We start from the raw sequence: 16,154 nt of genomic DNA, 5'->3' as shown, positions 1-16,154 counted from the left end.
TTGTTGATGGTACTATGTTTTTAGTTGTTGGTTAAGTGGTTAAAAAAAAATTTTTTTTTAGGGTGGACTTTTTTGTTTGGTGGCGTTTTAACATGTTCCATTACTTACAGAGCAAAAAGTTCTTTTTTCTTAAATTTTATATGTATAAAGGCATATATTCTATCTTCCATGTGCATCTTAGAATGAAGAATCCTGGACTCTGCATTCCCACTATACAATAAACAGAAAAACATACTGAAGAATATAATATAATAATATAACTTATACTATTGTCTTTATAGATAAAATGCCTTTATCTGCTGGGCTATCTCACTGGCCCTGTTTATTTTTGAAACATGTTTTTTGTTTGTTTGTTTGGTTGGTTGGTTGGTTTTTCGAGACAGGGTTTCTCTGTAGCTTTGAAGCCTTTCCTGGAGCTCGCTCTGTAGCCCAGACTGTCCTCGAACTCACAGTGATCCGCCTGTCTCTGCCTCCTGTGTGCTGGGATTAAAGGCATGCGTCACCACCACCTGGCAAAACATGTTTTTACTAAGATAGTTCAGGCCAACCTCCAACTCTGCTTCACCCTAACTGGTCACTAATAATCCTCCTGTCTCAACCTCCCAAATACTGGTATTATAGACACATGCCATGAACTCTGAAGGTTTTGAGAAGTTAAAATATCTTAGCCGCAGAAGTGAATGTAATTTTTTGTGTGTGACAAGACTGACCTTGACTTCTTCTTTTACTTACAGGCACAAGATGCTGGTATTGGGGTCTCAGTTTTACTGTGTGTTAGAGCTCTTCAGCTTAGATCAAGTGAAGATGAAGAGATGAAAGCTTCAGTCTGTAAAACAATCTCCTGTCTTTTACCAGAAGATTTGGAAGTTAGACGAGCCTGTCAGCTTACAGAATTTTTAATTGAACCAAGTTTGGATGGATTCAATATGCTGGAAGAACTGTATTTGCAGCCAGATCAAAAATTTGATGAAGAAAATGCACCAGTTCCAAATTCTCTCCGATGTGAGCTCTTACTAGCTTTAAAAGCCCACTGGCCCTTCGATCCTGAATTTTGGGACTGGAAAACTTTGAAACGACACTGCCACCAACTCTTGGGACAAGAAGCCTCAGATTCTGATGATGACTTAAGTGGCTATGAAATGTCTATTAATGATACAGATGTCCTAGAGTCATTTCTCAGTGACTATGATGAAGGTAAAGAAGATAAACAATATAGAAGAAATCTGGCCGATCAGAATAAGGAGAAAAGAGATAAAAAGCCCATCGGTTCCTCTGAGAGGTACCAGAGGTGGCTGCAGTACAAGTTCTTCTGTTTGTTGTGTAAACGGGAATGCATAGAGGCTAGGATTCTTCATCATTCCAAGATGCACATGGAAGATGGTATATACACCTGTCCAGTTTGTATTAAAAAATTTAAGAGAAAAGAACTATTTGTTCCTCATGTAATGGAACATGTTAAAATGCCACCAAGCCGAAGAGACCGCTCTAGAAAGAAATTACTGTTGAAAGGCTCTCAAAGGGGTATTTATCCCAAGAGTCCTACTGGAAGTCTAGAACCAAATCAGTCATTGAGTGAACAAGCCAAAGGAGAGTCTCATGAATATGTCACATTTAGTAAGTTAGAAGACTGCCGCCTGCAAGACAGAGACTTGTACCCATGCCCTGGTACAGACTGTTCCCGTGTGTTCAAACAGTTTAAGTACCTAAGTGTGCATCTTAAAGCTGAACACCAAAATAATGATGAAAATGCCAAGCACTACTTGGATATGAAAAATAGAAGAGAGAAGTGTACTTATTGCCGAAGGCATTTCATGTCTGCTTTTCACCTACGAGAGCATGAGCAGGTGCATTGTGGTCCGCAACCTTATATGTGTGTTTCTATAGATTGCTATGCAAGGTTTGGATCAGTGAATGAACTCCTTAACCACAAACAAAAGCATGATGACCTTCGTTATAAATGTGAATTGAATGGCTGTAATATTGTGTTCAGTGACTTGGGTCAGCTTTACCACCATGAAGCACAACACTTTAGGGATGCATCCTACACATGTAATGTCCTTGGCTGTAAAAAGTTCTATTATTCCAAAATTGAATATCAAAACCACCTCTCAATGCATAATGTTGAAAGCCCAGATGAAGAATTAAAGAAATCAGTGAAACTCGAGGAACCTGCAGCAGGTGGGAAGCAAGATTGTATGGACCAGCCTCATCTACTTGACCAAACTGATAAGTCCCATTCTCCTGAAGATCTTCTTTTCTGTGCAGGATCAGCTAGTGCTCACATAGACACTGCAGAAAACCTGAAAGACAACAGTGACAGCAATTCTAGTGATCTGTTAAGTCACAGCTCTTCTACTTCAATAAATGAGGAATTAATTGACACACTAGATCACTCTGAAACCATGCAGGACCTATTACTATCTCATGAGAAAGTCTTTGTACCCTCCAGTTTAAAAGAGAAGTGCTCCAATGTAGCCATTTGTTTTGACGGAACTAAATTCACCTGTGGTTTTGACGGCTGTGGATCCACCTACAAAAACGCAAGAGGGATGCAGAAACATCTGCGGAAGGTGCATCCCTATCACTGCAAGTCAAGAAGGGTGAAGACAAAAGACCTCTTTACCTGCTTGAGTGATAAACATAATCAGGCTGACAAGTTTGATGCAGAGCCTAAACCCAGCTCTGATACAAATAGTGACTCCCCAGATGAAGGTCCAGAGCACAGTGTTCACGGCAAATGCAAGCGGGACCATCGAGGCTATTCCCCCGAACCTTCCATTTGTTCTTCTAAAAGGCCGTGTACAGAGGACACCATGTTGGAACTCCTGTTACGTTTGAAACATCTAAGCTTGAAGAACTCCATAGCACATGGCTCTTTCTCAGGGTCATTGCAGGGGTGCCCATCTAGTAGTGCTAAGTCTCTTCAGTCAGTCCCATCTTCCATTTCAGACCTTAACCTTCAGAATCAGGATGAAAATATGCCAAGTCAATACCTTGCACAGTTGGCAGCTAAGCCTTTCTTCTGTGAGCTTCAAGGATGCAAATACGAATTTGTGACCAGAGAGGCTTTACTAATGCATTATCTTAAGAAGCATAATTATTCTAAAGAGAAGGTCCTTCAATTATCCATGTTTCAGCACCGGTATTCTCCATTCCGGTGTCACATCTGCCAAAGGTCATTTACAAGAAAAACACACCTTAGGATTCATTATAAAAACAAACATCAGATTGGCAGTGACAGGGCAACCCACAGACTGTTAGACAGTGAGAAATGTGATCATGAAGGGCCGTGCTCAGTAGACAGACTGAAAGGTGACTGCTCTGCAGAACTTGGTCCCAACAGTAACTCAGAGACGTCCCAGTGTCGTTCTAAAAAGGATGAATGCAGCTCAGAAACAGACTTGGAGTCCTCTTGTGAGGAAACAGAAAGTAAGGTATCTGGTATTTCATCACCGATAGGCAGCCACAGAGAAGAGGGGGAAGGGAGAGAGGGGAGAGGAAGCAGGCGGACCGTTGCTAAAGGAAATCTGTGCTATATTTTGAATAAGTACCACAAACCATTCCATTGTATCCACAAAACTTGCAACTCTTCATTTACCAATCTAAAAGGTCTGATTCGCCACTACAGAACTGTGCACCAGTACAACAAAGAGCAGTTGTGCTTAGAGAAGGACAAAGCAAGAACCAAAAGGGAACTTGTAAAATGTAAAAAGCTCTTTGCTTGCAAATATAAGGACTGTAACAAGCGCTTCCTGTGCTCCAAGGCCCTGGCTAAGCACTGCAGTGACTCTCATAACCTAGACCACATTGAAGAGTCTAAAGTGCTTTCGGAGACTGAGTCTGCAGCCAGGTTTTCCTGTAACCAGCCTCAGTGCCCTGCTGTTTTTTATTCATTCAGTAAGTTGAAACACCACCTGTTAGAACAGCATAATATTGAAGGAGAAATCCATTCGGATTATGAAATCCATTGTACTCTGAATGGCTGTGGCCAGATTTTCAGCCACCGAAGTAACTACTTCCAGCATGTCTACTACCGACATAAGGACAGTTATGACAGCCTATTCAGCAGCCAGAAAGTAGCGAATGAGCGGCTCCTAAGAGGTGAAAAAGTGTGTCAGACTCCTGAGGCGCAGGCGCAGGTACAGACGCAGGGACAGACACAGGAACAGACACAGGAACAGACACAGGGGCAGGAGCAGCAGACTGCCAAAAGGCCATTTAATACTAAAGCTAAAAAATGTGGCTTACTCAAAGATAAGAAAGCTCCAATTAGCTTTAAAACTAGAGCAGAAGCTATCCATATGTGTGTTGAGCATTCTGAGCACACCCAATACCCATGCATGGTTCAGGGATGCTTGTCTGTGGTGAAGCTGGAGAGCAGCATTGTGAGGCATTACAAACGCACCCATCAGATGAATAGTGCCTATTTAGAGCAGCAGCTGGAGAACCTTGTGGTTTGTGTTAAGTATGGTACCAAAATTAAGGAGGAGCCCCCTTCTGAAGTAGAGCCCTGTGTAAAGAAAGAGGAAAATAGTAGTGGTGAGTTGGTACACACAGAGCGCCATTCCCCAGGGGACAGCAGCATGCCCCTCCAGAACACTGATTCCAATTGCCTACCTGAACAGGATGGTCAGAAAGAGTGTACAGAAAGAAACCCGCTTCTTGATGCAGACACTCTGCTCTACAGGGGAACTTTGAAATGCAACCATACTTCAGAAACCACTTCTTTGGAGCAGTGTGATATAGTTAAGTCTCCTCCCTGTAAAATAGAAAGCCCCATACCCAATCCCAGTGGGACAGAAAGTGGTACATACTTCACAGACTTTCAGCTGCCTTTATCAAGGATCAAAGAAGAACCTGGGCATCATAGTTCAGGGCAAGAGAACACTGTCAAGAATGCAGCCCAGGTCCCAAAAGAGAACATTAGGAAGCATTCTCAGCCCAGGTCATTTGATCTGAAGACTTACAAACCTATGGGATTTGAATCTTCCTTTCTGAAATTTATTCAGGAAAGTGAAGAGAAAGATGATGATTTTGATGACTGGGAGCCTTCAGAGCACTTACCATTGAATAACTCCTCTCAGCCTGCTAATGACTTGACAGGGAATGCGGCAAATACCGTAGTGAATGACAACGACCCTCCCGTTGACATACCTCATTCTTCCAGTGACCCTCCAGTTGCGGAGGACCTGACTGCAATCACACCATTAGTAGTCGCTGAAGCAGCGGCAGTCCCTTCCTTGGAAAACCTGAGGGTCGTACTGGACAAAGCATTAACAGACTGTGGAGAGCTTGCCTTAAAGCAGCTTCATTATCTCCGGCCCGTGGTTGTTCTTGAAAGATCTAAGTTCTCCACACCAATATTAGACCTGTTTCCAACTAAGAAGACAGATGAGCTGTGTGTGGGAAGTTCCTAAATCACTGTTTTATTTTTGAAGCACCTAGCTCCAGCACTGCAGCGAGGGGACACTTGCCAACGTGAACAAAGGCTGGGGACCAGCCACACTGGCTTAGGGTAGAATAGGCTGTGTATTTACATGAATGTACAATATCTATGTCAGCAGTATTGGCGGCGTCCAGTAGCTCTCCAGTTGGTTTTTTGATTGGGATTTTTGTTTGTTTGTTTATTAAAAAAAATGGAACTGTACTCTTGTTTGGTGCTATTTAATACATCAAAATATACTGGGGCTTCCTTTTTCCAATTAAGTGTGCATGATTGTATATGGAACATATATTAAGGTCCCAGGGTGGGAGGGCTAGGGAAACGGTAGGAAGTTCTTACTTGACTTGAATGTGCACCCAAGGGTGCTTTGTGTAATATATTGTACACTACAGCATCTTATATTTTTTGAGTTGAGTTTCAATAAATTACAATTTTTCACCCACTTCTTGTTTACTCATAATGAGTTTTCATGCCATGTGCAAACTGCAGTTGCACTTGTATTTTCTGGAGTGTGTCTCATATTTTACTCCAGTGATTTTCTGCTAACTAAACCATTCAGATCATGATTCCTTTTTGGATGATCCTTGTCTTAAAGTTTTTGTGGAAAGAAAATCCTGAGGTTTAAGTTACTTGCCTTAATATTCAAGATAGCTCCCAGACAAGGAAGGACAGAAGTTGGCTGTATATACAGGAGTGGGTATTCCAGGCTGAACATAAAGAATGTGGCAGATTCAGAGGCAGATTCTCAGCAAACTACAGTAAATATATCATGTTGGCAGTAAGAAACAAGAATCTTAGGAAGCTGAGAACTAAGGAGCTATACTTTATACATCACTGAGAACCTCAGGACAGTGAACAATGCAGCATATTCAGATTTACTGACAGATGTATTATGGAGTGAGATCTGAATATCTGAGACTCATTAGGAGATAAATAATGGGGACTCGGCAGTCAATAACACTTGCTAATCTTGCAGAGGTCCTGGGTTCAGTTCTCAGTATCTGGCACCCTTTTCTGGCTTCTGCTGCCACGAGACATAAATGTGGTGCACATATATGTGTATGCTGGCAAAAAAAATAAGTCTTTAAATAGTTGAGGCAAACTTGGTGATGGTCTGTGCTCGCAATTGCAGTATAGAAAATAGACAAAGTCAGGATTCATAAAGAGGAACCAGAGAGATGGCTCAGTGGGTAAAGAGACAAACTGGATTTGATCCCTGTGACCTACCTGGTAAAACAGGACCGACTCCTGCAGGTTGTCCTGACGACAGTGCATTCATCATGGAATACGCACGTAAATAATTTTTAATCCTCATTAAGGTATGTAACAACACTGGACTTTTGGGACTTAGAACAAGAAAAATGTTCGAGAAAAATAGATACAGCCAACTTAGGTGGAAATACAAAAGGGAGTGGGTATTTGGGAAGAAGCTCGATTCAAGGTAAGTCTGGTTTTGTATGTGTTTGCAGTGAATAGGACATCTAGGTCTGGCGACAAGGCAATATGGGGTTGGGTTGGGTTTGTGGGGTATTTTGTTCTAGTATCTATTCTGCAGCTTCAAACTAGACTTTCCTGCCTGGACCTGAGTGAGAATTAAATTCACAACACAGCTTTTGGGTTTTTGAACCGGTATCTCCCAGCCTGGCCTCCAGGTCAACTCACTGTTTAAATTGAATAGCCTTGAGCTGTGATCCCCCTGCCTCCACCTCCTGAGTGCTGATTACAGACTTGTTCTAGAGCAAGTTTATGCAGTCCTGTTCCCTACATCCTTGGCAAACACTGTACCAACAGACTACATTTCCAGCTGTTTAGGTTTTAGTTTTAGACAGGCTCTGTAGCCCAAGCTGTCCTCAAATCCTCCTGCCTTAGCCCTTCCTAAAACTAATAACAAGTGCATCCCATGATGCCCAGCTTAGTATGAAATTCTTCTTGTTACTCTGTCCTCGGGACATTTTCAGCCACTTTCATTAGCAAGCAATGAAAAGCGTAGGTATATCCTCTTTTCTTCCTTGGGGTTACTTCTAAACACCTTCCTGTTCTGAAACCAGCCATTTTGGACAACTCATTATGCACTCCAAAAGCACTCCCCACAAGCCCAAGTCCTTTCTTGGTACAGATTCCAGAGGCTGTTCATACGGGCTTTTAGTTCTAAGACTAGTTCTATTGTAACCCAAGCTAGCCTCAGCCTTCCTGAAGCTGTAAGTATAGGTAGACCCTGTTATGCCCAACTTTGTGTTGGGTGCTTTACAAATGCAGTAGTGTCACTTTCTCTGTCAGTGAGACAATTTAAAAGGGGAGGCCCCTGCTGGTACCTTGCAGTCTAACTGGGCATCAGCTTCCTCAATGAGGTATTCATCATGGGAGGCCTGTGGTCTGAGGATAAGAACTTCCGTGGATCTCAACCTTGACGTGCCTGTAATTCTAGCTTTTGTGTGTATTAGAAGATAAAGGGGCGTGTTTTTATTTTGAAATGACCTTACTGTGAAGTCCAGGTTGGCCTTGGATTTGACTTCTTCCATCCTTATCCTCCCAAGCACCAGGATTACAGTCATGTGCCACCATGCCTAGCTAATGTTTGTTCTGATTTTTTTTAATGGTTTCATGTACCCTGGCCTCTAACTCCCTAACTCCTTTAGTTGGGAATGACTTTGAATCCCTATCCTCTCCCACATCCTAAGTACACTAGAATTACAGACATCTAGATTACAACCGGTGCCTTTTTTTTTTTTTTAACCCCTTCCTTTTTTACAAGGTCTCACTGCTGCCCTGGAACTCAGAATCATTTACCTCTGCCTTCTAAGTGCTAAGATTAAAGGCATGTGCTACCACACTCACTGATCCATCAAGGGCTGAAGAACAAGGACTTGGGACCCTTATTTCTCCTGGTAACCCCGAACATGGGCAGAAGCAGGGCTTATAAGCACAAAACCACAAACATTTTTGCTAAATTACAGTTCCAATCGGTAATCAAAGATTAGGGACTTTCCTTGTGTGTTCCATCATTGTCAAGTGACAGACAATGCAAGTCTTTCAATCCAACCAATCAGATTCATCTGTTTTTTTTTTTTTTCTGTTGTTAGGAACTATAGTGATATTTTATTTGTATTGAAATGTGATTTTATTTGTATGTCAATAAAGTTGCCTTGAGGTCAGAGCAAGCCAGAGCAGAAGCTGAGCAGTAGTGGGGCACGCCTTTAATCCCAGCACTTGGGAGGCAGAGCTAGTCGGATCTCTGTGTGTTCAAAGACACAGCCAGCATGGCAGACACACGCCTTTAATACCAACCATAGCCGACCTGGAGGTCTGTACAAACAGGCAGTGACAAGTAGGTCATGTGGCTGGGTTTACAACCAATGAGAAAACAACAGAAAGTCTTTAAATAGACAGGACGCACAGAAGTAGGTCTCTGGTGGAGAGGAGGAACCGCAGAAGCAGTGAAGGGTAAGGTTTTCCGCTTTTGCTCTGACCTCGTGGTTTTTAACTCTGCAATCGGTTCTGTGTTTCTTATTTAACAAGCTGGTTACATCTACAAGGAACAGCCATAATGTTTCTAGAGAACTAAAGATGTGTAATGACTATTTCTATGGTTTAAGGAGGAGGAGGTTGATCAGCCATTGGAAAGTTCTCAGCTCCCTCAAGTGTTCAGGAATCTGAACTTTATTTCACCCTACAGGTAAAATGAAGTCTGAAGGCAAAATGGCAGTACTTAGGCCAAGGTACTTTTTTACCTTAAAAGTTACTGTAATTTCTGATGAAAACAAATTAAGAGCAATATTATTTCTTTTGATTCGAAATTTCAGAGAGTTGAGTTCATGGTTACTTGACCTCCAGCATTTTAGCAGGATGTCATGGCTGGAAAAGCATAGGGCTGGAACCAGGGGTGGGGATACAACCTTTAAAGACCACTACTAGGGACCTACTTTTACTAGCTAGGTCCCACTTCCTAAAGGTTCTACAACCTCCCCAAACAGCACTGCCTGCTGTGGAACAAGCATCTATGTATGTTTCTAATTTTTTTTTAATGTATGGTAATTACATTCCACCTTATTTTTTTAAATGAACATAGTATTTGCAATTGTAAGTTCACAATTCAGTGGCATGAATTACATTCAAGATATTAATTACATTCATGATGTTCATTAATTACACTAATTACATTTGTGGTATTGATTACATTCGCAGTATTCACTTAACTATTTATGATATTCATTAATTACATTAGTTGTATTGATTTATTACATTCATGATATTATGTCCTGATACTACTGTCCCAAATGGGTGATTTTAAACTACACCAATGGGTGTATATGCCACGTGTCCATTATCCATTTGTCCATGGGTGGGTCTTTAGATTGATTCCATAGTTTGGCTGTTGTGAATAGTGTTACAATAACAAGGGTGAACAGAGATCCCTAGTATATATTGAGTTTGATTCACAGCCATGTGTGCTAAACTGGAGCCTTTGGTAATCAGTTGTTTGTTTTTGCCTGTTTTGTTTATTGTGGCAGGGTCCTGTGCTGTCCCCAAGGGGGCAAGTAGGCACAGAGTCAAGGACACAGACTCTTGGAGGATGTTGAAACAAGCTAAGTTTATTCAGAAAGAAGCAAGCCTTATATATAACCATCACTCTACCTCAGGGGAAGGTCTAGTGAATACATCTGCTGGTGTGATGTGGCTGCCTCTCATTGGTCCAGGTCATCTCAATATCTTTGCTGTAGCTAAGGCCCTTAGGCAGACCTAGGTTGGCTCTCTTTACTGTTTTGGGCCAGTTGGCCCTCAGGTCTGTTAGGACTGAGTCATCCCACAACTTATGTATATAATTTAGTACAGGTATACTATGTATTTTATAACCACCGCCTACTCCCTTCTCTAGCTTCCCTCAAATCATCCAACACATCCTCTTTCTGTTTTCATGTCCTCTTTTTTTCCCCTATATCCTTTTAAGTCCAGTTAGTACTACTTTTATGCAGGTGGGTATGGGGCAATCTACTGGAGCATAGGCACCCTACTAGTAACTATATCCCCAAAGGAAAAAGAGCCTCCCCTTGTAGCCATCAACTGCCAATAGCACCTCACCCTTCATGGCTTTAGGGTTTTGAGATGGATTTTAACTATGTAGCCCAGCTGTCCTCAAAATTTAAAACCCCAAATCTGAAATTACATAACATACTGACATGCCTAGCTCTTGGTTTCTTTTGAGACTAGCTCTAGCTGGTCTGAAATTCCTAGACCAGGCTGGCCTGGAACTCAGAGAGATTTCATGCCTCTGCCTCTTGGTTGCTGGGATTAAAGGTGAAAGCTAACAAGAAAACATGTGCCACTCCTTGTGGCTATTCTTAGTTTTATTTGTTTAATTTTGAGAAATCAGAACATGGATCTCCACAGTGGCTGAACTAACTTACATGCCCACCAGCAATATATAAGGGTTCATCTTAGCCAGCCTCTTCACCAGCACTTGCTTTGTTGTTGTTGTTACTGCTTTTTATTTTTGATCATTGCCTTTCTGACTGAGGTGAGATGGAATCTCCATGTAGTTTTGATTTGCATTTTCCCAGTGGCTAAAGACACTGGAATTTTTTTTTTTTTTAATTACTGGTCTTGTACTTTTGAGAATTGTTAAGTTCGGTTGCCATTTATTGGTTGAATCATCCTTTAATGTTTAGTATTTTGAGTTCTTTGGGGAGGGATGTTCAAGACGGTTTCTTTGTGTAGCCTGGAACTCACAGGGATCCACCTGTCTCTACCTCCCGAGTGCTGGGGTTAAAGACTGCTGCAAGCTGCAGGAAAATGTAATGGAATTCAGCTACTGTCACAAAAGCTACTACTTGGAAAAGTCAAGGACTTCTCCAAAGGTCAAGCCATGGCTTAAGAAGTCTTGGTGATATTTTAGCTTTTGTATATATATTAGCCGATTCCTGTGATGATTTCCTTGTATGCTATGTGCACTTCTAAGGACTCATAACAGTATATTTTATCTGAAATATCTATCAAGCAGCCAAGGCCAAATGATCTCCTGAATTAAGGTAAATTAAGCTCAGACTCTCCTTTCTTATACAGTCTTAATGGTATTTATATTAACATTATAGACTCCCATTTACCTCACCACCTCTAGGAATGTTAGTTTGACCACATAAATTCCCTTTTTCTGATATATTAACTGATTTTAGCTCTTAGTTGACCTCCTCCTTTACCTCTCCCCTATTGGGTTGTAAAAGAAAGCCTGATGGTCACTGCCAGAGGAAAACTCTTATCTGCCTTTATGACCCTGTAAGAACTCAAACCTGGCAACCTTGCCTTAGCTAGAGCACTGCTATTGCATGGGTGTATAACTGTAAACCTCAGAGACTTAAGGAGGATTTAAAGGATTTTTGACTAGAGAGGATTTTGACTGGAGAACTAGAAGAATGAGATGGAAGATGAGGAAGAGCCAGGTGGGGAAGAACGAGAGGAGAAAGACAAGGATGGGGCAGAACTAAGATGAGAGAATCAAGATAGAACTTTGAGGAGACAGCAGATAAAGGTAAAGAAAAAATCAGCAAGAAAGGAGCTGGGCATGAGAGCAGGACTGAAGCTGTGTAGAGTGGATTTTATCCCAAAGGAATAAAGCAGATAGACAAAAGAGCTTGGTGTACTTAGGTTCTTTTCCTGAAAATAATTCTCATCACTTGTAGTTTCTCTTCTGGGCCCCTGGCAAGAAATTTTTAAGACTGATCCTTAATATTTGAGAAATAGTATGTGACACCACTGCCAGGTAATTTTTTTTTAATTATGGATTTATACTCTTGGTTTTTATTTTTTAATTTTATTATTTTTATTTAATGTGCATTGGTGTTTTGCCATGGATGTCAGGTCTCCTGGAACTGGAGTTGCAGACAGTTGTGAACTGCCATGTGGGTGCTGGGAATTGAACTTGGGTCCTTTGGAAGAGCAGCCAGTGATCTTAGCCACTAAGCCATCTCTCCAGCCCGCAGGGTCAGTTTTTTAAGTTCTTTGTGTATGCCGGTTATTTATTCCCCTATTGGATGAATAGCTGGTGAAGTTTTCTTCCCCATTCTGTTGCTTCACTCTGATACAATTCCATTTGTTGATTTCCTGCTATTTTTCTCTTTCTGTTTGGTATTTGGGGACAGGCTCTTACTATATAGCTCAGGATGGCCCACAGCTCTCCTTCCTGCACTCAAGAGTCACAGCAGTTGCTCCTCTTTAGTTCACACCTCTCCACGGACTATGGTGCTTCTTGGCACACTACTGCTCTATGCCCTGTATAGCTGTCCTAGGAAGTCTAGCCTACTCTACTCGGCCTGCCTAGACTAAACCTCAAGAATGGTAGATTGTATTTGGATGTCTGAAACCCCTTCAAATTAACTAAGCAGAATAAGAAGAGTTTAAAAACCTGTAAATGGAGCTGAGGGTATAGCTCAGTGGTAGTGTACTTGCCAAGTAAGCTCAATCCTCAGCACAGTCTAAAAGCAAAACATATTTGTCAGATTTAGTCTGAGCCAGTCACGGTAGCACACTCCATCAACCCCAGCACTTGAGAGCCAGAGGCCAGCCTGGTCTACGTAGCCATTTTCAGTCTAGGCCAGGGCTATGTAATGACCTTGTCTCAAACAAGCAAACCAAAATCAGATTCAGTCTAGAAGAAAAAAATCATAGATCTGAGAAAGTTTTCTAAAATTTAAAATGCCAAGTATTTACTATGTGTGTGTCTGTATATATGCTCAGTCGACCTCTGGGTAAGGTGGCGTTGAATGAGATGTTTTTATTTTCTAGCATCCTGCTAGTGAGCCTGATAGACTCACATGAGACAGAACAACATGGATGGAAGGGAAAGTTGCACAAGAAATGACATGGGAGGGCTGGAGAGATGACCCAGTGGTTAAGAGCACCGGCTGCTCTTCCAGAGGACCCAGGTTCAATCCCTAGTACCTACATGGCAGCTCACAACTGTCTATAACTCCAGTTCTAGGGGATCTGGCATCCTCACACAGACATACATACAAGAAAAACACCCATGCACATAAAATTTTTTGGTTTTTGAGACAGGGTTTCTCTGTGTAGCTTTGGCTCCTTTCCTGGAACTCACTCTGTAGCTCAGACTGGCCTCACAGAGATCTGCCTGCCTCTGCTCCTGAGTGCTGCAATTAAAGGGATCCGCCACCACCACAAAATAAATTATTTTTAAAACATGATGTGGGATCCAAAAAGTGTTACAATGTGCAGGTGATATTGAGACAAACCTGAGTCAGAGGTTAGCCAGGCAGAGAGAGGACAATCCGAGTACATGTGATATTCAGTGATGCAGGAGCTTTATCAGTGATGTGGACAGAGTTTGGAAAAGATAAATGGGGAAGAGGGGAAGGTTGGGTAAGTAATAGGGGCAAGTACTATGACTGGCTATGTTCCATGTCTGCGTGAGGGTTTTCTTTGAAGGCTCGAAAAGCATACGTTGCTTGCAAAAGTACTACAATGGAAGGTGGAAGATGACAAGTCTGTCTGGTTGGTAACTAGGAGGCTGGCACTGAGGAGCTGAAATGCCTCATAGCAATTACACCTTCACCATTGGATGTCACTATTAATAATCACCCTCACCTACCTGTGTGGGAGAAGTTCTTTACTTTTTACTTAAATCGGTTTTATTTAAGAATTTCTAACAGTGATAACTCTTACACAAAGCATCCAAGCACAGGAAGGGCGCGCGCACACACACACACACACACACACACACACACACACACACACACACACACACACCAGCAAGCAGCATTCTTGTGAGTAGCTAAAGCTTGTGAGACACCTGACAACTTGGAGACACCTGAGCATGCTGGTGAACCCTGCTTCCAATTCTCATCAAAGTGTCACACCACAAGACCCACCCATGTTCTTAACCCACCAGCTTCAGTTTACACTTTCAGATCAGTCACAGGACACACAGCATACAGCATCCACAGCATTTGCCCCAGGTGGAGTGGTGGGGTACAAGTACCGTTTCACTTAACACATTCAAGTGACGTGGGTTTTCCAAGAACAGGGTTCCAACAGAGGTGGTTGTCCTTTGGTTTGATTTTAAGTTCTTCCCTGTCATTGCTGTCTACACACTCTCACAAAAGCTGTAGGATCAAGTGACATCAAGTTTCTGCCACACTCTAAGGCAGATGGTAGTGTGTTGGTTTACCAACCAGACACACAGCACCTTACTTTCAGCCACTAAGTATCTTGACCCTTTATGTAACAACACAGGATTCCTTGATCTCTTCCTCTTTTTCCAAAGAAAACTTGTCAAAAGTACTGCTGAGTATACTCCACACTAAGCAAACAAATTTTTTTAATTACTACATATGTTTTTACAAAGAGCTTTCTGTGAATTTAGAAAATTTTGAATTTCCACCATTCTATACTAACCCCTGCAGCTGCTTGGTCCCAAGTAAACACACAGAGGCTTATTTTAATTACAAACTGTATGGCCTATGGCTCAGGTTCATTATTAACTAGCTTTTTATAGCTTAATCCAACCCATTTCTGTTAATCTATGTATTGCCATGTGTTTCATGGCTTTACCTGTGTCCCATTACATGTTACTCCTTGGATGGCAGGCTGGCGTCCTCCTCACTGCCTTTCTCCTCTCACTGTCTCTTGGATTTTCCCACAGGGCTCTGTTCTGCCCTGCCATGGGCCAGTGTAGCTTTATTTATTAGCCAATGGGAGCAACACATATTCACAGTATAGAAAAAGACATCCCACAGCAGTCTCTGGTGACATTCTGAAGCCAGAAGATAGACTCTGCATTTGAGCCAAAGCCTCCTCAGAGACAAAGCCACTGCCTGACTCTGCATTTGATGCCAGCCCCTAACCAAGACAGGCACCAGATTTAGCACCACTGTAAGAACTATTTACAGAACCAAAGGTTGATTTGGCTCCCTCTGCATGCTGCCCTGGTTTTGGTTACTACCTAACGAGCCAGACTGCTTCTCAACTGGCCAACATGCCCATCCTACACCCAACATAGCCCATCACTGCTGTCTTGATGCTGAAGGCTCCAAGGTTCACCCCTTCACCCTGTATCACCACCCCAGTTATTTCCCAAGCCAACTCCAGCCCCTCAACTCCTACCAAGCCCACCCTGACCCCCAAAGCCACCTGAGTTACCACCAGATCGTCCACTTCCTTCTGTTTACTGTTGTTGGGTTTAGGCTCAGGTTGCATGTATGCCCATGGATTCCTTCCTTTATCAAGTCCTCTCCACAAGGACTTCATGGCCGTATCACCTGCAGATGTGACAAAGGCCCTGGATGATTTGGGAATGAAGACATCCACCACTTCTCTGTGCTGACGGTACTGAGCCCTTCCACAGTGGTGTCCGCTAAATAACACCTGACAAATATGTGTCCTACAAAGGCTTGTCTGGCTGGGCTTTGCTTGGAGATTGGAAGTTTGCAGTCACACCACTGTACATCCATCACACATCACTAGAACATTACTTCCACATGGGTTCATAATCCATAAGCTAAATAATGTCAAACCCCTTTGATTGATTTGTTTTAAGATCTTTCTTGATCTGTACCATGAGAACTCCAAAAGTACCAAAAACAAGATCCTGTTCAGTTGTTGTGTCCATGGCATCTCAACACCCTGAAGTCAGATGTTTCTGGCCTGCTCTATCCACTTTAACTTCAGAGAGGCATCTCTGCCGGGCAGTGGTGGCGCAGCATTC

General features: G+C 42.3%; 1 protein-coding gene and 1 pseudogene across 1 annotated transcript in view; one reads left to right on the top strand and one right to left on the bottom strand.

Moving 5' to 3' along the window:
* Positions 1-5,885, top strand: part of Rlf (RLF zinc finger) — a 68,877-nt gene extending 62,992 nt beyond the window's left edge. The window contains exon 8 of the mRNA XM_036179114.1: positions 735-5,885. Coding sequence (XP_036035007.1) covers positions 735-5,417 — 4,683 coding nt within the window. The 3' untranslated portion in view covers positions 5,418-5,885. The remainder of the gene's footprint in view (positions 1-734) is intronic.
* A 7,004-nt stretch (positions 5,886-12,889) lies between these two features.
* LOC118577991 lies at positions 12,890-16,058 on the bottom strand (annotated as a pseudogene).
* Between the last annotated feature and the right edge of the window lie 96 nt (positions 16,059-16,154).

Source organism: Onychomys torridus, chromosome 2 (assembly GCF_903995425.1).
Source record: "Onychomys torridus chromosome 2, mOncTor1.1, whole genome shotgun sequence".
Lineage (NCBI taxonomy): Eukaryota > Metazoa > Chordata > Mammalia > Rodentia > Cricetidae > Onychomys > Onychomys torridus.
Note: the sequence above shows the minus strand (reverse complement) of the source record. Positions and strands in the feature narration are given on the sequence as shown.